Genomic DNA, 21,596 nt, shown 5'->3' with positions numbered 1-21,596 from the left:
AACATGAGAAGCCTGAAAACAGATGTTACTTGCAGTGTATTACACAACTTAAGGCTTCCTGGGCACTCTGCAAGGAGAATGAGATGTTTAAGGAGCACGCTGGGGGCAGTACTTCCAACAGCAGAAAGGCAGCAGAGCTCAGAGGCCTGACAGCATTGAGGACAGGATCAGCTGCGGCACTGCCAGAGGGTCACCGCCAGAGCAGCAAACCTCCATCCCCCGGTGAGGGCAGCAGCAGTTCACCTCTGCTCCAGTACGAGCAGTGCGGAGGGACAGGCGCTAAGTGGAGTGAGAAGAAGAAACTTCTCCTCCCAGAAGATGCTCACGGAGGGACAGCCGGGGGAGGCACAGCTCTGGGGCTCCCCCTCTCCCTGCGGGACCACCAGGCTGCCCCTCACCGTGCCATCATCGCTCCAGGTGTTGGGAAAGCGACAGCCCTGTGCTGTTCCCGCAGGGCCCACCGTGCACAGCTGCAACCTTCCGAGCCGCGAGGCCGCTCCGCCAGACGGCACGGTGGGAACGACCCATGTGGCCCCGCCGTGCCCACGCAGCCCAGGTGTCCCCAGCGCCGCTCCGTGCCGCAGCCGGGAGGACAATACCACCCCGGCAGCAGCACCGCGGCCGGCGGGGCAGCACGGCGGAGGCCGAGGGCCGGAGGAGAGGGCGCGGAGGCGCGGCGCGGTGCCGAGAGGCCGCGCGGGGGCCCGGCGGAGGCGCGGGCAGAGGGGCGCGCGGGGCGGGGGCAGCCGAGCGGGCGGCGCTCAGGGGGCGGCCGGCCGGGCCGGGCCCGGCTCCGGCTCCCTACGGCGGGTCCCTACCTGCTCCCGGCCCGCTCCGGCCGCCGCGGCCGCTCCGGCCCTGCGGGTCCCGCTCCCGCCTCTGCCCCCACCTCCTCTCGGCCCCGCGGCCGAGTGCCCCGCCCGTCCCCGAGACGGCCCGTCCCCCAGCGCCCGCCCGGTCTCGCAGGGCCCCGCCCGGCCCCACGGCCCGCCCTCCTGCCTCTGCGCGGGGCGGCACGGCCCGGCGTGGGTGTGCGGGGAGGCCGCGGCCGGAGCTGTGCCCCCTCACGGGCGGCGGCGGAGCAGCGGGTCCGCGGGGCGTGCTGTCTCCGTCGTGCCGCCAGAGCACCGAGATGGGGAAAAACAACTCGCAGCCCCGCAGCCCGTGCTAGCAGGGGTGTTTGTGCGGCGCAGAGGTCCGGCACGGCTGATCCCTGGCTGCTTTTCCTGCTAGGCCAAAAAAAGCCTTCATGTCCCAAGGGTACGGCACCACGCTGCACGGCCTCACGTCTCAGGGCAGTTTGGCACCGGTTTGAGCGTTTAGCTACACTTCTCCATGGCAACCAGAGCGATCACAGCTTGGCTCGCCAGCAGCAAGGAGCAGGGCTGTGGAAGTTGTGTCGGGCATGTACAAGCTCGGAGCTGGCTGCCCGCCTGCTTTGTGGCTGGCACAGTGCTGAGCTGCTGCAGAGCTCTGCTGCACAAGGACTGGGTGCTCTTACTGCAGGTACGGCCCTTGTGCATGCTTTGCTGCAGCTGAAGAATGGACATGAGCTCCTGCCAGGGGGTTGCACACAAGGACATTGCGTATGCAGTGTGAGAGTAGAAGGAGCTGGCCACTGTGCAGTGCTCCTTGGGAGCTCTCAGTGGGACCAGTGAAAGGCACGGAGGGGATCTGAACTGCATGCTGTCAGTGAGGAGCTCAATGCAGCTCTGCAGTGTTCTATAGGGTACCATAAAATGAGCCCGCAGGTGTCTGTATTCACAGGGCCATGGGAGCAGCACAGAATGGGGCTAATGACAGGTGGCAAGTGCAGCAGCATCCCTTTGCACAGCCCTTTGCAGGCAGCAGCAGAATTGGTCTGAACTCATGCATGCCAAGACAGAAATAACACCATCCGAGCGAGTCTTTTTCTGGAAACTAAGCACAAACCCAGCCCTGCATATCACAACAGACCCTGAAGCCTATAGCCTGAAGCCTGAGAGCCCCCAGCTTTTCCCACTAACTTCTGCACTGGGTTGTATGCAACTGGGCAGGGCCATGTCCCTCTTCTCCCTTTGCCTCTGCTCTTACATGGTGGCTCTGAGCTTTTCATTGCTATCCTCACTTCCAGCCAACCTTATCCTTGGCTTTGAGTCCGGTTTTGTTCCAGCATTCCAAGAAAAGCTATGCACTTAAAAAAAGGCTTGTATATTTTTATCTGTGAGATGTGTCTCCCTGCATGCCTCCACTTCACAAACTGTTCTTCATACAATCACCATTTCTAGCTCTCTCATTTAACCTCCGTATTGCCGGAGGGTTCATCCTCCCCATGCTCCTGCAGCCTCTTAGGTCACTGCAACCACCAGCCCACCTCTGCTGACATTCCCAGCTGAGGTGTCTCGCTCTTCCTCGAGTTCAGCTTTTTGTATTTTCCCTTTTTCTGCCTACTTCACGCCAGCCACATCACACACACAGATCCCACCAGCCTCCCCATCAGGGCTGCTGCTCAAGCTAGGATCCTCACAGCCCTCTTGCAGAAAACTGCCCATAAAAGGGGCAGGCTGGGGCACTGCAGCCTGGAGGAAAGACGTGAAGTGAGAGTGGGTCTGTGAACTGAGCGTCCCAGAGAGGATGGGGAGGGAACAGCTCAGTAATTACAGACCTGCCACCTGCCGTCACCTTGACTGCAGCCTCAAAGGACGTGAAACCACTGCACTGCAGATGTTGTGTCCAAAGTTTGTCCAATGTTTTTAGCTTCTTGCAACACTTGGGATGAAGTTCATGGCAAGCCTTGGAGAGGCGGGCTGGACAGAGAGCTGTCTCGGAAACATTTTGTAACCATGTTTTCACGTGGAGAGCTTGGCCACGGCCAAGTGGAGCTTTACCAAAATGTTCGACACCCAAGAATTCAGAGCTGGGAGGAGAATGTGCTGGACAAGTCCCAGGCTGAAGAGGATCTTTCACAACAAGGTTAAGTCGTGTAGGAACTGTTTCATAAGGCAAAAAAGCTTTCCACAGAGCCTCTGGCTTCGTTACTGTGCCAACAGCTCCACAGCAGCCTGTGAGGTGAATGCTGCAGCTTCCTGTCCTGGACCGGAGAAGAAATCCCCCTCCTTTGCCCATACACTGGAAAGCAAGGGGAACTGGGTTGGTCTTAGATTTTCTAGGACCACCAGAGGGCAACATGGGAGCACCCTGCAGCCAGCAGCCTCTGTGACTGTGCTGGGTTGCTGATGGTGTGAAAAATTTAGAGAATTTGAATTCTCTAGATTTTATGAATGTGGAATTGGCCACCATCCCTGGCCCACAGTGACCTGTGCAGACTGAAACCACTCACAGCCATGGCAACGTGTGCTACTGCTTCTGGCACTTCTCTGTAACAGCCTGAACAGATACCCTCTGAGGGACGGTTTGCCGTGCCTTTCCAAGAAAGGCTGAGAGACAGCCTCTGTTAGCAGGCAGAGGTACAAGAGTGTGTGTAGTACTAGGGCTGAAAATGCCACCAGCACCCTGCAGCAGAGACAGGAGAGGATGTGACAGTGAGGACTTGGACCATGTCTTCTGTAACTGAGCTGCAGTCCACATGCACTGTACCTGCACAGTGTGCTGCTGTTTTGTGTGCATCCACATTTCCCTCCAGCACATTGACAGACCCAAAATTCAGTCAGTTTGTCTCAAAGGAATGACAAACCACCTGTCCTGCACACCTTCCACTGCTCATCGGCTCTCACCTAGCTGCTCCTTGCTCAGATTAATAGCTTGTGTTGGCTGAAGCAGCCCTTTCAGAGAGCCATCTGGTTTGGATCTGAAGCCATAAGGAGTCAGGATAATCCATTGCCTTTGTCGGCGTGTACTGTTTCATCCTGTCTGACTATAAATAATCCCAGTGAGCCACCAGGAAGTCCCATCTGCACAGCAAAATAGATGTGACATCACTCACCAGATGACCTTGGACCACCACATCCCAGTGGTGCTGCATTCCTCCTCTGGGTGCTGCCACGCAGAATGAGCTGTTCTATGTGTAGGACCCCAGCTGTGTTAGGAGCTGGACAAATCACTGCTTTAAAACTGTCCTTCTCCTAACTATAGACAACTGTCCTTACCTGAGGGCGAAGCACGGTGCTCACAGCATGGACAAGCCAGGATCCACATGCCTGGGTTGCAAGGGCAGAACTTGCTGCCCAGACTCATTCTCCCTGCCATGCACAAGTGTCTGAACACCTCATGTGGGCTGCAGGGACCAAGTCAGGAGCAAAGGGAGCAGAGCTCTCCTGTATGGCCTGAGGCAGGAGATCAGCTCCAGACACACACACCCCAGGTGCATTCTGCTGAGAATTACTTCACAGCTTGCTCAGGGATTAAATATTTCCTTATTTAATAACCTAATAACTTGGGCTAGTTTAATGCTGGACTGATGGAAAGTTCACTGGCTGGAGTCTTCAGCCAGGCCTTGCACAAGGGCTTCCCTCTGCTCTCAGACAAATGCGTCATCCTCATCTCTGGGTCCCCCGGCGCACAGATCTGGGCACTACCTTCTTCTGAAGGGTTTTGTTGTTCGTGCGTGTGCCTGAGGCTTTCCGCTCTGGGGCCTTCTTCACCATGTCTTGTTTGAGCTGGAAATGCACCTGTGGAAAGGATAACACCACCCATGTAGCAGTGCTGGCTCTGCAGGACCTGGACCTGTTGATGTCTTCCAATCTAGCTCTGGGCTAAAACAAGAATTGCCCATCAGGGGCTCAACAAGCATTGGGATACAATGGGAAACTGGTGCTGTGAAAGGCAAGTGGTTGAGTGAGGCTCATTCTTCATCTTTTCTCACCAGAGAGGAGAGAAAATGCATTGCTTTGCACCTCTGTGAGTATTTAGTACACAGAACAGCTTAGGACAAAACAGACCTTTTCAACTGTATCTCATTAGCTGAATCCTGCTTAATCAATCTTTCAGTAATGACTGTTTCTGGTAGCTCCAGGCAAAAAGAAAATCGAGGAGAGAAACTTCCATCCAACCAAAAAAGGACAAAACAAATGGCTGTGGGGTAGGGCTGGAACAAGGCAAACAAATTCCTTCAAGGTGGGGAAGGGGTGGAAGTAAGTGGGGACAGGTGGGCTGCAAAGTCAGACCACTAGGGAACAAAGCAGGTAATGAGGGGAAAGGAAAATCTTTTACAAAGGAGAACCAAAGAGCAGGGTGCTTAACCCAGCAAAACAAAGGCCAGGACTGGGCTTGACAGCTCTCTATAAATACATAGAGAAATAAATACCCGTGAAGAAGCGGACCTATTTAAAGCACAGTGTTGGCATGAGAACAAATAGGGATAAACTGACCATAAATAAATTTAGGCTGAAAATTAGAAGGTTTCTAATGCTGAGAAAAGAGCAGCACTGGAAGGACTTCAGAGGCAGGACAGGGTGGGATGAAGAGATGGAGAAAGGGGAGACCACCGCAGTGTATTTAAGGCAGAGCCTTACGAGTGTATGCATGGAGCACCAGACATGCCAGGATGCTGCAGCCGGGGGGCTCTCATCCAGCCTCAGCAGAGCCTGCGTCTGAGGCCCCATTCTGTTCCCAAGGCAAGGGCTCACCACCCACTGTTTTTATAACTTATTTTGGGTTGCACAGTCTGCTCTCAGGAGGGCCCTGTTGGAGCAGCAGCCCCAGCTGAGCAGAGGACATGGGAACCAGCACAACAGCCTGGTGCAGCTGAGGCTGCTTGGTGAGGAATCGGGGGCACATGGCATTGCCTTCACCCTGGGAGCTGCTGGAGTCCTGTGTCTGACTCACCAGTGAAGGTGCAGCCGGGCCCACGGTAGCTGTCACCGTTTGAGGCTGGTAGCCCTCTGCTGAGGCTGTGACGGTGTAAGTGCCAGGCAGCAGCAGCCGGAAATAATCTCCCATCTCACCTGGAACGCAAGGTGAGAAGAGAAAGCTCTCAGGATGTGGAGAAACTGATATTCCAGCAGCACTCACTCAGTGCCCATCCTTGTGGATGTGTCCTCCAAACCCCCAGCATTTTTTAGCCTTCCTTCTCAATCTGCTGGCAACGTGAGGCCAATCTGCGCTGGCAGCCTGCAGGTAAGGTCTCCCTAGAGCCACACAGCAGAGGTCAGCCCACAGTAAACACCAAATAACAGTGCATGGCAGCATTGGCTGCACTGCTCTCAGCAGGGAGATGCAGATCTCAGTACTGCCGGTCAGACAGGAGCAGGCCTAGGGGCATCCACAGCTCCAGTCTGACTCCCTGTGCAGAACACAACCCTTAATTCCCATCACATATAATTTGTCCGCATTTGGGTTACCAGCAGCTTTAATCTCCCATCAGATTGGCTGCTTCCCTGCTTGATTCTTCCGATGTAAGGAACCCCCGGGAGCACTTTGTGTACTGTGGTGCTTAGGGATGGGGACTGACAACAGCAGGGAGCAGCATGTTATGGATTACTGAGAGAATCTGAGTATATGCCCATCTAGGGAACTGCATGGGCACTGCAAAACTGAGTCACGACTACAAGCAGCCTGTGTCATTTCAGCTGAGGTGGGCTCAGCCTGGTAGGGAGGAGGTGGAGGGGGACCTGCAGGAGAGCTGCAAGGATGACAAAGCCAGACTTCTGATACAGTGGGCAGGTTCAGAGGGCAGCTTGGGAGCTGCGGGGCAGATTGAAGAGCACAGCAGCACCATGTGAGGACCGGAGACCCACCAGAGGTGACGTCGTGACTGATTCCCTGGACAGAAATCACTGCTCCTGCAATGCCATTGTTGTTCTTGTCTGTAACCATCCCTTTGATGCCTTGGTGAATCTGTAGGGAGGGAGACAGTGATGGGTCAATGCCTCTCTGATGCTCAGGAGGGCACTTCTGGATGCTGGAGGAGGGCAGAGCTCTGGGAATGGCTCCACTTTCCCCCTTCCCTGGCAATGCTGGCTTTCCCCACTCCAGCGCTCCCAATGCCTGCTGCTCCCCTGCCACCTGGACTGCAGGAGAGGGGTGCAGATCCCAGATCATCTCCTCACCTCTTCAATGAAGGCAACAAGTGCCTCCCGGTTGGCCATCCACTGCCGCTCCAGGTCCTCCTTGGGGGGGAATTTATTGCAGCTCAGCTCCAGGGTGATCTCAAAGCAGTTGGTGTAGAGGTAATTGAAGTCTTGCATGCCTGGAAGAGGAGAGCCAGTGGCCAGTGGAATGTAGGGGCCCTTCATCCCCATGTCCCAGCCCTTCTACCAGAATTGCCCCTCTCTCCTTTACAGCCCCGGGATATCTTGCCAGCCCTGCACCCCGCTGGGTCAGGTGCTGCCCTGCCCTACCTTTGCTGAGTGAATACCAAGACGCCCCGTTGGTGATGCCATCGACAAAGTAGTCCCCACAGTTCCAGCCACGGTGCATCCAGCCATGGGCATACGAGTATGTCTTGGCTAGCTGAAAGAGTGTGGCCAGAAGAATGTGTATTAGGAAAGCCTGGGCAATTTGTGTTTCTGGCATCTTCTATGCCCTTCTCAAAGACTGCTGTTTATTTTTAGATATGAAGGCAGGGTTCAAATTTGGACAGTGGATCCAAAGCCTCTCCTTTGTGTAAGACAGTTTGAAGAGCAGCTGCTGTTTGAGTGTCCTAATGCACACTCTATACACGGTGGTATGGTTCAGATGCTTGCATTCTGCCGGCAGCACTGTTATTTCATTGCACTTCTGACTTTGGAGGCTGTGTTTGGGTTGCTCACCTCCTCCCCAGGCTGCAGCCCTGCTCCCAGCATGTCCTGGCCAGCCCTGTGCTTCCCAGGAGGGCTGAGCTCCAGCTCACACTTATTTTTCTCATTAGCTGTTCTAATGCCTATTCTTGTGCTGGGTTTCTGTGTTTCCTAATGGAAGACTGAAGGAACAGTTTTCTGGGACATTCAGACAATGGAGAAAAACCACAGGCACAACCAGTGCTGTTGGGACCAGCACCCTGTCCTCACCTTCTGGAACAACTTGTCATCAGGAGTGGGAGTGTTGGCTGTGCGCCGGTGGCTCCGGAACCGCTGGTCTTGAGACTTGTCGTAGGGGTAGTTGGCCACCACTGCGCCGCCGTGCAGGTTGGCCGACAGCACAAAGTTGTAGCTGCCAATCCACTGGATCACGGCCAATGTCTCGGGCTCCACCTGGGAAGAGCAGAAGGGAAGAGCTGCGATGAGCATGTCGGTCCTGTAGGAGGATGCTGCAGCACTTGCAGCATCCCAGGCCGGTACCTGGCTCTTCCAGTTGTCGGGCAGTGGGATGTGGTGGTTGGGCCCGCTGATTTCCCCACTGTAGTACATGAACGTGTTGAGGTCAGGGAAGTTGCGGTTCAAGTCCACACCATTGGCATTGTTCCTCCCCGTCAAGTACCCAATGCCATCTGGGCCCTGTGGGGCAAAGGGCGTTGTAGGGGTGAGAATAAAGTGGGGCAGCACTGCCACAGCAAAGCAGACCCTCAGAAGCCCCCCATTTTGTAGGGTTTTTCTGTCCCTACCATCTGGAAGCAGCGCTCGCTTGCCTGGTACCTGCTTGGCAGCCACTTCGTACCCGTCGGGGTTCATGGAAGGCATGATGTGGATGCGTGTGTCGTGCAGCAGCCGGGTGACCCGCTCACTGCCCCGCCGGTACTCCTCACATAGGAACTCGGAGAGCTGCAGCAGCAGTTCACGGCCCAGCACCTCGTTCCCGTGCATGTTCCCCACGTACTTGAATTCTGGCTCCACTGGAGAGAGCAACACAGCAGCAGCACCATCAGCTGGGGCTGGGGAGCTCCTTCACACTGCAGGGAGCCCAGGGGTCCCCCAGTGAATGGCATAAGATGGCCTCATCCCTCAGAAAATGCAAAATTTAGTGAGGGATGGTGGAATGGTCCTCATGTGGGCTGCCCTCTGTTTTGCCACAGCCCAGGTTCACCACTGCGCTGCTGCTTGCCTCTGCAGTGGGCACACAACCAGTGTTGGCAGGGTGAGAGATACTGGGAGAATTCAGTTAAAAAAGGAGCCCAACTTTCACGTGAAAGGTACAGACAAAACAGGGCATTGGCAGGCAGAGCTCAAGGATCTTGCTGCGCTGAGGCTTCAGCCACCAGCAGTGATCTCTGGGGTCTGTGACCATGTGAGGAAAAAAGGCACCTGCTCATGTGGTGCCTCCTGCTTCCAGACCCCAACAATGCTTCCAGAACCCGACCATGCTTGGAGAACTCTACATCTTCCCAACCCAGCCACACTGCCAAAACCTAACAATGGCTTCAGAACCCAATCACGCTGCCAGAACCCAACCATGCTCCAGAGCCCAATAATGCCTCCAAAACCCAATGGGGCTGCTGGAACCAACCATGCCTCCAGACACCCAACCATGACTCCAGACCCCTACGATGCCTTCAGAACCCAACCACATCTCCAGAACCCAACTATGCTTCCAGAACCCAACAGTGCTTTCAGAACCCAACAGTACTTTCAGAAATCTCAATGCCTCCAGACATGCTGAAGACAGATGCTAAAACAATCCTAGTTTTGGCACAAGATGTTGTATTTCCATATTTGTTGCCTGTGACCTTTGGATTGCCATGCCTCAGCGAAGGACATTGCAAGTGGGCGATGTGTGTTGACCTGGTTAGGTTTCAAGAGACTTGAGAACTGACTTAATTACGTAATACAGTTATTAAATCTATAAAAACACCTTGGGGTTATGTATTGCCTTCATTTAAAAAAAGGTCTCAGCAGAGACTCCTCATTTGCCTTGAGCATGAAGCAGGCCTCGTCAACCTTTCTTGAAACACAGACCCCTAAACATTATCCACACAGACACAGAAGACTGAATTACTGCATATGAACCAACTGACTTAAAGCTGTCCTTTTCGCAGTTACTTTCCACGGGCTTCAAAGGAGCCTGCAGAGTCTGTAAGACACCATACATGTGGCCAGAAGGAGCAGGTCAAGCTGAGCTTCTGCCTGGTGCTCTCCTGCAGCCCCCCCAGCTGCAATCCTGTGGCTCTGCCAAAGCAAAGGCTGGCAGGGCATTATCAGAACTCTTTCGTAAAGGGACCACGCTGCCTGGATGTGTCAGCCCCCACACTGATGAGCAAGCAAAGGTTTGAGAAGACAAAAGATACTGCGGGAGGCAGGCAGAATCTTGCCCAGATCTCCGTGTGCTACTGCCAAGGTGCAGCGGGGCCACTCGGCACCAGGTGTGTGTCTGGAGATCCGCAGGGGCCCAGCACCACCCCGTGCAGCCTGGACAAGGAAGGGCTGCACTCCTCCCTTCCACTTCTGCCCGGTTTTGGGGCAGAACGGGGCGGCGGGGCAGGTGGGTGCTGGGACGAGTTCTGCGTCATCCTGCACTTATAAACAAAGCTGCGGCCAAAGTACGCGCTGGAGCCGCGTGCCCAAAAGCAGAGCTCCTGCACCGGGAGTCCCACCCGGGCAGAGAGGCGGCTCCTGGCCGTGCCCCGTGGTGCCGCGTGGCAGCGGTAACGCTGTCGGGGCCGCCCCGTCCCGGTCGCCGCGTCCCCGTACTTACGGGGCTCGTGGATGCCGGGGTAGTCGCTGAACTCCAGCACGTAGAGGTGGCGGCCCTCGACGCTGCGTCCGATGCTGTAGATGCGGGTGACGTACGGACACTCGCTCTGCACGCGAAATAGAGCCCGCACCATCTCCTCGTAGCGGTGGTGCAGAAAGCTGACGGCAGCCGCCACCTCGAGCAGGAGCAGGGTCCCGGCCAGCGGCCGCAGCCACCCCGCCATCGGCCCCCGGCTCCCTCCTCCCCGCCCGGAGCTAAAGTGCAAACTGGAACCAGCTCTTTCCAGTTCCCCCGCCAAGTGCCAGCCCCCTGCACCTGCGGGCGGGGGGCGGCGGGAGCGGGGGCAGGGATGCTTCTGCCGGCCGTCCGCTGCCGACCCGCTCTCCGCCGTCGGGGAAGCGTCCGGAGTGCGGCTCACTCATTAACCGGACGGCAAACAGGACCCCGCGCCCCGGGAGGCGGCAGCGAAGGGCTGGAAGCGGGCGGAGAGGAGCGGGGGCCCCCCGGGGCCACTTCGCCGGGAGGGAGCGGGGCCCCCACGGGAGGGACGCGCCGTGACCGAGCCCCTGCGCGGGGGCAGAGCCGAGCGAGGCGGGGGCTTCACGGCGCGGGCGGTTCCCCCCGGTCCCGCTCAGAGCAGCGCTGCTCTCCTGCCCCATCTCCTGGGGAAGCGGCGGTGGCACCGCGTCGGCACGGCCCCGGCTCGGCCCGCACACCCGCCGCACGGCTGGAGCCGGGGATGGGGACAAGGGCAAGAGCAAGGTCGCATTCTCGCACCTTCCTGCCCGAGCAGCAGTCAGAGAACAGCGCGGAGTGCGATGCTGCAGTTCAGAGCTCTGCCGTGCGAGGAGGGGGCACGATGATGCCCTCCGACATGCACCGGGCCGCAGAAGAGTGCCCTAAATCCTAAAGGCAACTGAAAAGGTCTGACTGTAAGCAGTTGCAGAACGATTCTGGATTTAGAGGAAGCCAGTTCCCCTTCACCTCTCTGCCACAGACGTTCTTGCCCCAGGGGTGTGCAGTCATCTATGCTGCTCTGCCCATGGATGAACTCAGTGCTGCTAAAACACCCAAAACAGCAGCTTTGCTGCTCTGTCTGCGGTAATAACCAGGAATCCCTGTTCATAGCTACAGTGCAAGCAGTGCAGGCTGGAAAGATAGTAGTAACCACACTAATGCCTTCTTCCAACTTAGCCCCATTCCACCACTTCCCTGTTTGCCGTTCAGCCTCAGAGCAATGCACATCTAAGCATAGGACAAGCATCACAGTGTCTTTTGTTATTTAATGCATAATGGCCCTGGGGTTATCAGCTCTTCCCCATACCTGTAGGAAGCCATGGAGAAGCAGCAGAGACTGCAGGGCCATTGTAAGCAGGGTATGGCGGGGAAGCGGCAGGCTGAGATAGAAGGGAGCTGCCAGGGGACACGTGGAAAAGTGCACACTTTCCTATGGAGACGGGTGACACTGACGTGGGAAATAAGAAAAAGAAATGGCAGAATGCTGGATCCTAAAAAAGAGCTGTGAGCAAGATTTGGGGTGGGCGGAAAACACATCTCACACGCGATGGGTCTGGAGAATTAGTCAGTGTTATCCATAACACAGGCATGGAGGCAGCCCACCACCAGGCAGCAGGTTTGAATCAAGCAAAAGGAAATAGCTCTGCACACAATGCACAATGAAATTACCTCATCAAAGCTGAGAGTTCAATGAGAGCAAAAGGGAGGGATGAAATCACAGGGAACATCCACAGGGCATCCACAGCTATTAACTACACAGGGCCAGATGCAAGCATTTGATCACACGTCCAACATGTTAAAACACTGATGGAAGCAGAAACAAACAACATAGAACATAGAAACAGCACAGGAAGTAAACAAAGACATCATTTGGAAAATGCAGCAAATACATCTGGGACAAATCATCCCCTCTCCCTGAATGTTCAAAGATGGAGTGACTTTGAAGCAGAAGGGGAAGCACGAGCAGGAATGTGCTGTGCCACAGCAGCGAAATGGAGAGGAATGCAACTCCCAAATCCCAGCCCTGAACCCCACTGCTCCTCTGCTCATGCAGGTGACAGGATCCTGGCCTTGGACAGATCCCTCGTGGTGCCTAAGATTTCATTCTGGCCATCTTGTTACCAGAAAAAGGCTGGAAAATGTGAGGAAAATTCAAGAGAAGAGCAGTAAGTATGAGCAAACTGAGGAGAGCGTACACTGGAAGAAAAATGAGCAGTGACAAGCATGTTTGCCTTGGCTGGGCTGTAGCTACGTGCAGACAGAGCTGCGGCCCTGAAGCGAGAGGTACAGCCTCATATCCTTCACCTGTTTTGCAGGGATCATCATGAAGGCACAGAGCCAGTCATGCTGGGGTGAGTGAGAAGGATAGCAAGGACAGAGGAATGCAGTTCTGCAGTGTGGAGGGGGGAACAAACTGCTTTGCGGAGGTCAGGATAAAATGAAGCCAAGGAAAGATGAGATTTGGGCACTAGGTGCCTTCCAGGAGGTGCCTGGAGCTAGGAAGGAACATGGTGCATTTCTATGCCAGGAGGGGATGCTGCACCTCCAGCCACCAGGAGCTCCAGATCTGACACAGAACAGCAGTGGGCAGCAGAGGAAACCTCACCTCAAGACTTTTCCATCTTCTGTACCAAAAGCCCCATTCTACCCCTGGGCCATTTCTATCTTCTGGAAAGCAGTGTGAGAACATCGCTGGCATGAGTTAAGAAGTCTTTATTGTGATAAGGATACAGAGATTGGTGTGTGTATCAGAACAAACTGAGAGCCATTTCACCAGGGCTGAGCCACATGAAGTGCACAGCCGAGTGGCAGGGCACAGGGACTGCTGTCCTCAGCCCACACAGAGGGGAGAGCCAGCTGTGCTGGGTGAGGAATGAAGGGTACTTCTTAGGGTCTGCTGCAGGGTGGGCTGCTCTCTGCAAGAGGGGTAGGAAAGCTGCAGCCACCCAGCAGCTTTCTCTTCTCTCCCCCAGAATGTCAGTCTCACCGACAGTTTTGCCTCTGACCCAACCCTGAGGTGAATGGGAGAGAGCTTGTGGATGTGAAAGTCATCAGTCCCAGAGGGGTCAGACTGCTCCTGTGCTCAGCCAAGTGAGCAAGTCCCCTGCAAAGAACCTTCCGAAACAGTACTGCTCAGCATCCTAGCCCCCATGCCATGCCACTCACCCTCCAGCACCTCTCAGGGCTCCTGGAGACAAAACACAGGGACAGGAGAGACCAGGGGCTGGGGTCTGGACAGCCCAGTGGAGCTGAGCAGTGTATAAATATATGCAAGACAAGGACATGTGGTGTTAAAATATGTTTTAACCCAGAAGAGCAAAGCTGAGCAGGAGCTAGGAGCTGGAAATTAAAGCCAGACTCTGTCAAATTAGAAATAAGGCACAGATATTTATCAGAGAGGCAGATCAACTGTATTAACAAAAGAAATGATACGACATTACTACCACCGGACATATTTGGAAATTCCCCCCACTATCTTTCATACTATTCATGGTGGGTGAAGTCCTTGAATGACTCTGGAACACACACTTGGGCCATACACAGCTGGGTCAGACACACCACAGAAGCAAGGAAGTTAACATTCATTAAATCTCATATCTGACCCAGGGTTTTGTGCAGCTTCCATAGACGGAGTCCTGCAATGGCAGAGGAGGTTGTTGGGGGAGAAGAAGCATACCTTTTGCTGGGAAGGCTCAAGCACAGCCACTGATATGGGTCTTGCCACAGCAGGATGCCTTTGGCCAACCTATTCCTGGAGCCTCAGCTTGCTCACCGATTTAAATGGCACACCTGGTATCTCCTTAGAAATACTAGTTCTGAGGATTGTCTCATAAATGTGTTCTAAAAGTCAGTAAGTTTTAAAAATAACATAATTAATATCTTGCATTTATCTCCTTTGGGGCCTTTAGGTTTGCCCTCAAATCAAATTTGCCTTTTTGTTTGTTGCTATTTTGTGAACAGAACAGAAGGAAGACAGGAGAAAGCCATGACACCAGGCAATCACCTGACTCCAGAAGCAAAGGCTTGCAGTAGTAATACTGTAGTACCTGCAAGTAAAGATACAAAGCACTGCTGAAGCTTTTCTCCCAGGTTCTGTATTTCAGCTCCTTTCCTCTGGCATAAACCCTTAGCAGGGACCAGAACAGCAGACTGGCACAGGCTCTCTCTACATCAGTTTCCACGTGGATTTTCTGGATCTGTTTCAGAAACTTCCTGATGGATCGGCCAGACAAAGCTAAGCAGCACTGGCAGCTGCCTGCTCCATGATGATATCTTCTACCTTCCTACCCTGACCAAAGATTATTATTAAATCTCATCTATATACGTGTCCTTGGTGAAAACGACAGAAAGAAGGCAACATCTGTAGATGAATTCCCACGTCTCTGTGTTTGCAGATAAAACAAACTGGAAAAAGAACAAACAGCGTGGGGAAATGTCATTTGTGGGTTGACCCCAATCACTTGGAGAAATGTTCTTAGAACAGTATGTGTTTCAGCAGAGCCAGGCAGAAGGTACGACATCTCATGACAAAAGACTGATGTACACCACGAGACAGCAGCCATTCTGGATTGCCATGGTGGGCAAATGAGGCCAACTTGCAATAGCTAAACTGAACAAAACAGCTCCTTATGAAACCTTAAGTGAACAGATCTGACCCTGAGATATATGAATAGGGAAAAGAGTATAGATCAAGAGTACAGGGGCTATTACTTTTATATACAGTGTTAGGGCATCTACTACCACTTGCTGCTGAAACCTTTGGTGTCCAAACTTCAGATGTACAAAATTGCATGGAAGTTGACTCAAGAGCTACATGTGAGTCAAGACAAAGCAGCTTACAGAATGAAGGTAAATATTTAATATGATACAATGCTGACTTCCAAGCACCAACAAGAATAGAAAGGATTTTGATAGCAGAGAGCTAGTCTTTTCGAAATTGATGGATCAAGGTCCATTAGAAGCTAAAGCCAGCTAATTCAGAGCAAAAATAAGACATTTTTTGAAGAAATGCCCTAACATCTTACCATAGGACAGGGTATATTTTCCCCCTTACCTTCAGTATGTCATGACTCCTACTTCCAGGCATGAACTAGAAATAAGTAGGGGACATTTTCCAGCCTGCACTGTGCAGAAGGACAAGCTGGGAGAGCACAAAAGCCCTGAGCTCTACATCTGTGTTTGCCCAAAGGAGGAAGCTTCGTTCATGTTGCATCTCCTGCTTTTCCTGCAGCTTTGCTCAAGGAAACAGGCAAAGGTGACTGTGCCATGCCTTTCTCTCCACAGTATCTGCTTTCTTTTGGCCTCCAGCACACAAGTATCATTAGGAGAAGAGATTGCTTAGATTCCTTGGGAGGTAAACAGGCACCAGTGGTTTCCAATTGCCATAAAAATTGATTGCTGACTTACCTCTCTGTTTTGGACCAAGGAATGGGAAACAGAAGAAAGTGATTCATAAACCTGATCAGTGGCACCATCTAGTTGTGCGTTAGATGATGGGCTGTAGTGAGTGCACTTATAGCACCTAGGTGTTACTGTTTGGGGAGTAGCCTAAGCCATGAGGGAAAGAAAGGCAAATTTTCCATGCTTTTGCTGATGGAAAGAGTGGCTGTGTGTGTGCTCACGCTGGCTGTTAGCAGCTGTCTTTTTTACGAAGGGAAATGGCCCAATAAACATATTCCCTAGGTCAGAGACTGCTGTATGATCAGCACAGTGACACTGGATTGTTTTAGTGGGTGTATACTTAGAGGCACGCTGATCAGATCACAGTTCCTGTAGATATATGTGCTCACTACTTATCAAGAATCCTTGGTCAGGATGAACTTTTCCTACAATAATCTCATGTCTTGATGCACAGTCACCCTAGGGACATGGGAATGGCTCAGTGTAACAGTGAGCCAGCTTTGGTCCAGCAACAACATCAGGAAGACGTGGGAAAGAGGCTTCTTGCCACCTGTGAAAGGAGCAGACCGCTGCCAGAGCCCAGCTAAGGACTGATAACCACCAGCACGCTCAGTTTCTTCATTCCCATCCCTTCTTGTCCCAGAGTGACATTTGGGAGCATGACCAGCCTTTGGGGGCTAGCTGGCTACAAGTGACCATGCCTGGCAAGCAGAGGTGTGCTGGTGCAGTTTCCCTGCTGGAATGGCTCTTGGGAACAGCCTCAGCAGAGGAGGAACCGGATCACCCTGTGTGATCACTCCCAAGAGCTCAGTGGCACGTGGGACCCTGAGATTACTCTTGCAGGAGCATTGGCTCCCAAAGATTGGTGCTGCTTTTCTCTTCATAATGCTGTGCACAAGGCAATAAAAAACAAGCAGCAGAGTTTCAGTGAATGAAAATACGACCCATTCAAGAAGGGAATGCTCGCTTGTCTGTCCTTGGCAGAGAGGTGGCGAGCCTGGTGTCCCAACATCTGTCAGTGCAAGTGAGAGTTAAAAGAGACAAATGCCCTTGTTGTACACAGTCAGTAGCTTCAGAGAGGGGGACTCTGCGCTACAACCTGGTCTTCAGTGGGCTCCTAGCCCTGAGCAGCTGGGGCCCCTCTCCCTCCATAGCTCTTCCTAGACAACCCCTTTCTGCAGGCACTTGGGCTTGTGGAAGAGAAGCCAGGCAAGCAGGATCACTGATACCAGCACAAGGGAGCATAGAACCATCAGCCCCACATAGCTGCCATAGGAAAGAGGAGGTGCAGGAGGCTCCTCCGCAGGAATCATGTTGGTCAGGTTCAGCATGTAGCCCAGGGTCCAGCCTGCATCGCTGCTGCCGATCTGAAATGGAGAGGAGCAGAATCAGAGACGGAAGGTGCCAGGGCAGTATCATCCCTGTGGAAGATGGGCAAAGCTGTGTAGCAGAAGTGGCAATCAACACACCTTTCCAAGGAAGTGGATCCTTTTCCAGTTTTCTGTAGTGAATTCATAGCCATTTTCCAGTAGGGAGAGGATGTAGGCTCCAGAAAAGCAATATTCACTCAGGTACTTTTCTTTTATTTGATGATACTGTAGCTTCACCTAGGAAAGGAGGGAGAAGTCACTGGGCTGCTAAACCCAGGTTCCTGCAGCTCCAGCTTGCACTTGAATATTCACTGCAGGTGCTGAGGGAGTTCTTCCCATGCCTGACTTGGAAATTACCCCCCAGCTATGCATCCTACTGAGAAGCATCAGCAACACTTGAGACTTGGGCACTCTGTCCCACTGCAGAGAAACAGCATTGCTCACCTCATGCCAAGGTCGGGCGCAGAATTTCTTAATAGCACTGGCCACTTCGTCCAAGGTGAAGGGGTCATCACTTGTCAGGTTCAAAAAGTTCATCACAAAGTAGAAAGCAGAAAAGGCCTGAAAGAGAGTATTTTAACCTGAGCAGGACAACAGCAATCCCACAAGACAGCTTCATTTAGAGAAATACAAGAAACAGTCAGGCGAGCTGGCTGGTTTCAGTAACGCTCACACAATTGTGCATGAATTTCTGATCTGACACTGCTTTTTCACCTCAGGAGACAAGGTCTGCAGGAGCACTGTGTCACACATGGCCTGTGACAAACTCTCCTGTCCCCAGTGCTGGCCACTGGGAGGGACAGCTTGAAAAATGAATCGGTAAATGGAGTACCACTGCCTGGTAGGCCAGTATCTACTATGGTAGCTCTTAGTTTTGTTGTCTTCACAGCCAGACAACAAAGACTATTTTTGTAGTTTTGTGTCTAAAAAGTTATCTTGGAAATGAATTTCTGCCCCACCCATGAGTAATACACTCCAGCATTATTCTGAGTTTCTCTACTTCTGATATCCTGGACTATAGGGAGTTGAAGAATGCAGACCTACCCCAAAGTCCCCCTGTAATGGAGGTAGATATATCCCATTGAAGGAGCAGCTGGAGTAAGGACAGTCGGTTTTGTTAAAGAGATTCTGGATGTTTCTTCGGCATTTTTCATAATTCCCCTCTCCTTCAATATGCAGCTGGCTGAAAGGGAATTGTTTTTTCTCGACTGACGTACAGGGGTTTTTGAAGAAATTGCTGACACTTATAGTTCTCTGATATCCTTGGTGAAAGCACGGATCAAAGAGGCTGCTGTTCTCTGTGCTCTGAAAATAAGATTCACACAAGCTGTTAAATTTCACTCTAGAATAACACACTGGGAAAAAAACACAAAGACGGGAGACCACAAGGCATCTGTCATGGTACATCGTGCCAAGACACACAAACACTGGGTCAAAGGCGAGGATAGACTTAAGGCTTTAGCCGTAATTTGGGACATGTGACTACTGCTTCCTGCTTTGTTGCATTCTCCCTATAGGACCTTGGGCAAGTTATTTCCAGCCATATTTTCTGAAGCTGCTGTTGATTTGGAATTCTCTCAGATGGTGAAGCACCATCTCCACCCTCTTTTTCAGTCAAGCACAGTACTGCTGCTATCTCATGCCAATCAATCAAGGCATCTCCAGTTGGTAATATCTTTGAAAATGTCTGTCAGCTCCGAGCATCTAACCAATCTTTATGGAGGATAATGACTCTTTCCAAATCCAGGCTAAGCGATGAGACATTTAGCCAGGACACAGCAGCACCAGTATGTCAAAGCTGTGAGGGTCCAGGACCTCCACCTGCCACCCCAGATGTACTTGCCTGTAAGTCCCTGGCCAGTTTCTGTTGCAGAGCCTGGTCCTTCCCATAGCAAAGGAAGCTGTGCGTGTACACTCGGTAATCCTTGCCATAGAGGCGGAAATACAGCAAATTCTGTGGCGACTCAGAAGAGATTTCATCTGGTACAAAGGTAATCTGTGTTGAGGCTCCTCCAAGGTCTAACGCTCCTGAAGTTTCACTTACGGATTTCAGGGAATGTAGAAATTTTTTCCAGCCAGACTTGAAAAAAAATTTGAAGTACAGATTCATCAGGCATGGAGAAGATGTATTTGGGAACAAAAAGAGAACGTCTTCGTAGAATAGTAGCAGAAGGACAGAATGCAGGAAAGGGAGTAGGGCTTGGAGGAGGGCAAGAGATGAGAACCAGAACAAGGTGCAGGCTCAGAAGAGCAGAAGATGGATCACGTCCAAGTATTTGCAGGAGGTTGAGGAACACGTAATCAAACACAACTGCTATGTGAAAAGTCAGTTTACTGTTTCAGTGCCCAGATGATTTATAAACCAGATAGTAAAGAATCATCATCAAATACTGAAAAGTTTTATTGATACTTTGCAGATATTTAACCAAGCACAGAAGTATTTTAGATCAGCAAGTGAGAAAGATGCTGTATCCAGGAAAAGTTCTTGAAACTGTTGTTTTATTTCAGTGCTCTAAGACTGTCTAAGGAGCACAGCATCCTGGTCTCTGATAAATGTCTCACAGGGAGCCTCCTGAAACACCCCCATGAAAGGCATGATTTACACAGCACTGCCGGCCAGTGGTTCAAATCTAGACTTGCCAGTGATACAATACCTGCTTGAAATTACCAAGTAAGTAGTTAATGGTGATCCATCCATAGGCTCCTTCTTCCTGACCACTGATGATTCTGGCGCCCTGGAAATTGAAGGGAGCTGAGCGTAGTGTCTTCTCTACTGAGGACAAGACTTTTTCAGCTGCATCTTTATTTTCCAACCTGGATGAATGGAAGAAAGGATGGAGTGACTGCAGCTGACAGCCCTCAGCAGCTTATGGGCTTCACTCTGAGCAGATAGATAGGCTGCAACCCCCCATCAACCATCAGTTGTAACGTGACAGTCCTTTACATGGGTACATCCAGCTGTAACTGGCCATGTCACTCAGTCACACCTTGACAGCACAGCTGCTATCAGCCCTGACGCAGACACTGCAGCTGACAGCAGGAACTGGAGCAGAGCTCCCCTGCTCTCCTAGAGCACATTCCCTGGTAAGGATGACACAAGGGAGATCCTTCTTACTTTTCAGCATTTCAGAAGGGCTCCATGCCTTCTGGTATCCCCAGGGAGTTTCCCTAGGCAAAACAGATGAAATTAGCTCGCTGATACAGCCAGGTAACAGGTCTGAGTCACCCCAAGAAAAATCATAAATTTGAACTATATAGTTACCTTAGCTTTGGTGGTTTCAGGCCAAGTCGAGGTATGTGGGGAGTTAAAACATGACAGGGCACAAAAACTGTGGGTCACATCTATTACTAGACTATGACAGATGTTTGAACAACTTCTCCAAGTACCAGTTTGGGCACGGCTATCCTTCCTGGTGTCTGTGTTGCACGTGGGTGCTGGAGAAGATGGAAGGGGGAAGCAGGTGGAAACAGACCTGACAGGCAAGTGGGGAAAGAGTCTGGGGAGATCAGGGGTCCAGAGAGATGGAGGTCTGGGCAGAGCACCAGCTGGTAGCATTTCCAGTGACTTCACTGCACAGACACCACTTGGTGTCTGCGGTGGTCTAAGATGCAAGGGAAGGAGATGAGCACTGTGGTACCTGAGGAGCCGCATGCCAGCAGTTGCTCCGAGGTAGACGGGTGTCTCTTGGTGCTGCTTTAAGGGAATCACCCCTTCTGCTTGTCTGAGGCACTGCACCAGAGAGGGACCTGCCTTCTCTGTGGTCTGGGAGTAACCTGAGATCCCTGGGCCTGCAAGAAATTGGAAGACTTCATTGCATCATCTCCAAGCATAACCCCAGAAGGCTGTCATGAGCCTTGTCCACTAAACAATATCACTAGCACAAGCAGCAACAGTTGATTCAACGCCATTTGTAGGTTTCAGAAACCCTAAAGCATCAGTCATTCCTGTGACAAAAGCTGTGACTGACAGCATTCTTTATGCCTTCCAAAACCATTACATATCTACATAGCAACTAAATATTATAAAAAAATAAACCACAACATGCTCAAGTTTAGTAACCTTGTCACATAAATCCAACATCTTTCCTTTAAAATGAGATCAGAGTGTCCTTCTTCCTCACTGATGTTTATCAGTGCTTCAGCAAGGGTACACACAGAAATTCCATTTTGTTGTTGTTAAGTACAACCCTTGGTGTAGCTCTTTCCAAAAAGCATTTAACTCTGTGCATCCCCAAATGAAAGGAAAAATGGACCCAGCTTTCCTCTCGGGAAGTTCAAGCAATAAGTTCTTAGCAGGAAGCAGTGGAATATACGTTAGTTCATAGA

At 52.1% G+C, this 21,596-nt stretch overlaps 3 protein-coding genes across 22 annotated transcripts in view; all 3 read right to left on the bottom strand.

The window, feature by feature from the left end:
• DNMBP (dynamin binding protein) overlaps window positions 1-878 on the bottom strand; it is a 29,652-nt gene extending 28,774 nt beyond the window's left edge. For 3 of the 4 annotated variants that reach the window (XM_040703132.2, XM_015288822.4, XM_040703133.2), the window contains exon 1: window positions 399-878. In XM_040703132.2, coding sequence (XP_040559066.1) covers window positions 399-409 — 11 coding nt within the window. In that variant the 5' untranslated portion in view covers window positions 410-878. The remainder of the gene's footprint in view (window positions 1-398) is intronic. The other variant, XM_040703134.2, reaches the window with a different exon arrangement.
• A 3,462-nt stretch (window positions 879-4,340) lies between these two features.
• Window positions 4,341-13,678, bottom strand: CPN1 (carboxypeptidase N subunit 1). Of its 2 annotated transcripts, none has more exons than XM_046942972.1 (9): window positions 11,807-13,678; window positions 8,490-8,686; window positions 8,196-8,351; window positions 7,926-8,108; window positions 7,278-7,389; window positions 6,987-7,126; window positions 6,675-6,774; window positions 5,764-5,882; window positions 4,341-4,607 (listed from the first exon to the last, which is right to left on the bottom strand). In XM_046942972.1, the coding sequence occupies exons 2-9, from the start codon at window positions 8,655-8,657 to the stop codon at window positions 4,476-4,478; spliced, it is 1,110 nt and encodes a 369-aa protein (XP_046798928.1). In that variant the 5' UTR covers window positions 8,658-8,686; window positions 11,807-13,678; the 3' UTR covers window positions 4,341-4,475. The 2 variants fall into 2 exon arrangements, with proteins under 2 accessions (XP_046798928.1, NP_001264183.1); NM_001277254.2 differs by lacking the exon at window positions 11,807-13,678 and adding an exon at window positions 10,483-10,743.
• Window positions 13,198-21,596, bottom strand: part of ENTPD1 (ectonucleoside triphosphate diphosphohydrolase 1) — a 47,386-nt gene continuing 38,987 nt past the window's right edge. For 15 of the 16 annotated variants that reach the window (XM_015288620.4, XM_015288624.4, XM_015288619.4 and 12 more), the window contains 7 exons: window positions 20,909-21,059; window positions 19,925-20,084; window positions 19,114-19,350; window positions 18,315-18,575; window positions 17,715-17,831; window positions 17,370-17,507; window positions 15,336-17,267 (listed from right to left, as the gene is read on the bottom strand). In XM_015288620.4, the coding sequence (XP_015144106.1) occupies window positions 17,061-17,267; window positions 17,370-17,507; window positions 17,715-17,831; window positions 18,315-18,575; window positions 19,114-19,350; window positions 19,925-20,084; window positions 20,909-21,059 (1,271 nt within the window). In that variant the 3' untranslated portion in view covers window positions 15,336-17,060. Of the gene's footprint in view, window positions 17,268-17,369; window positions 17,508-17,714; window positions 17,832-18,314; window positions 18,576-19,113; window positions 19,351-19,924; window positions 20,085-20,908; window positions 21,060-21,596 lie in introns of all 16 variants that reach the window. The other variant, NM_001305459.3, reaches the window with a different exon arrangement.

Source organism: Gallus gallus, chromosome 6 (assembly GCF_016699485.2).
Source record: "Gallus gallus isolate bGalGal1 chromosome 6, bGalGal1.mat.broiler.GRCg7b, whole genome shotgun sequence".
NCBI classification, from domain to species: Eukaryota; Metazoa; Chordata; class Aves; order Galliformes; family Phasianidae; genus Gallus; species Gallus gallus.
The sequence above is the reverse complement of the archived record's forward strand: the minus strand, read 5'-3'. Positions and strand labels throughout refer to the sequence as shown.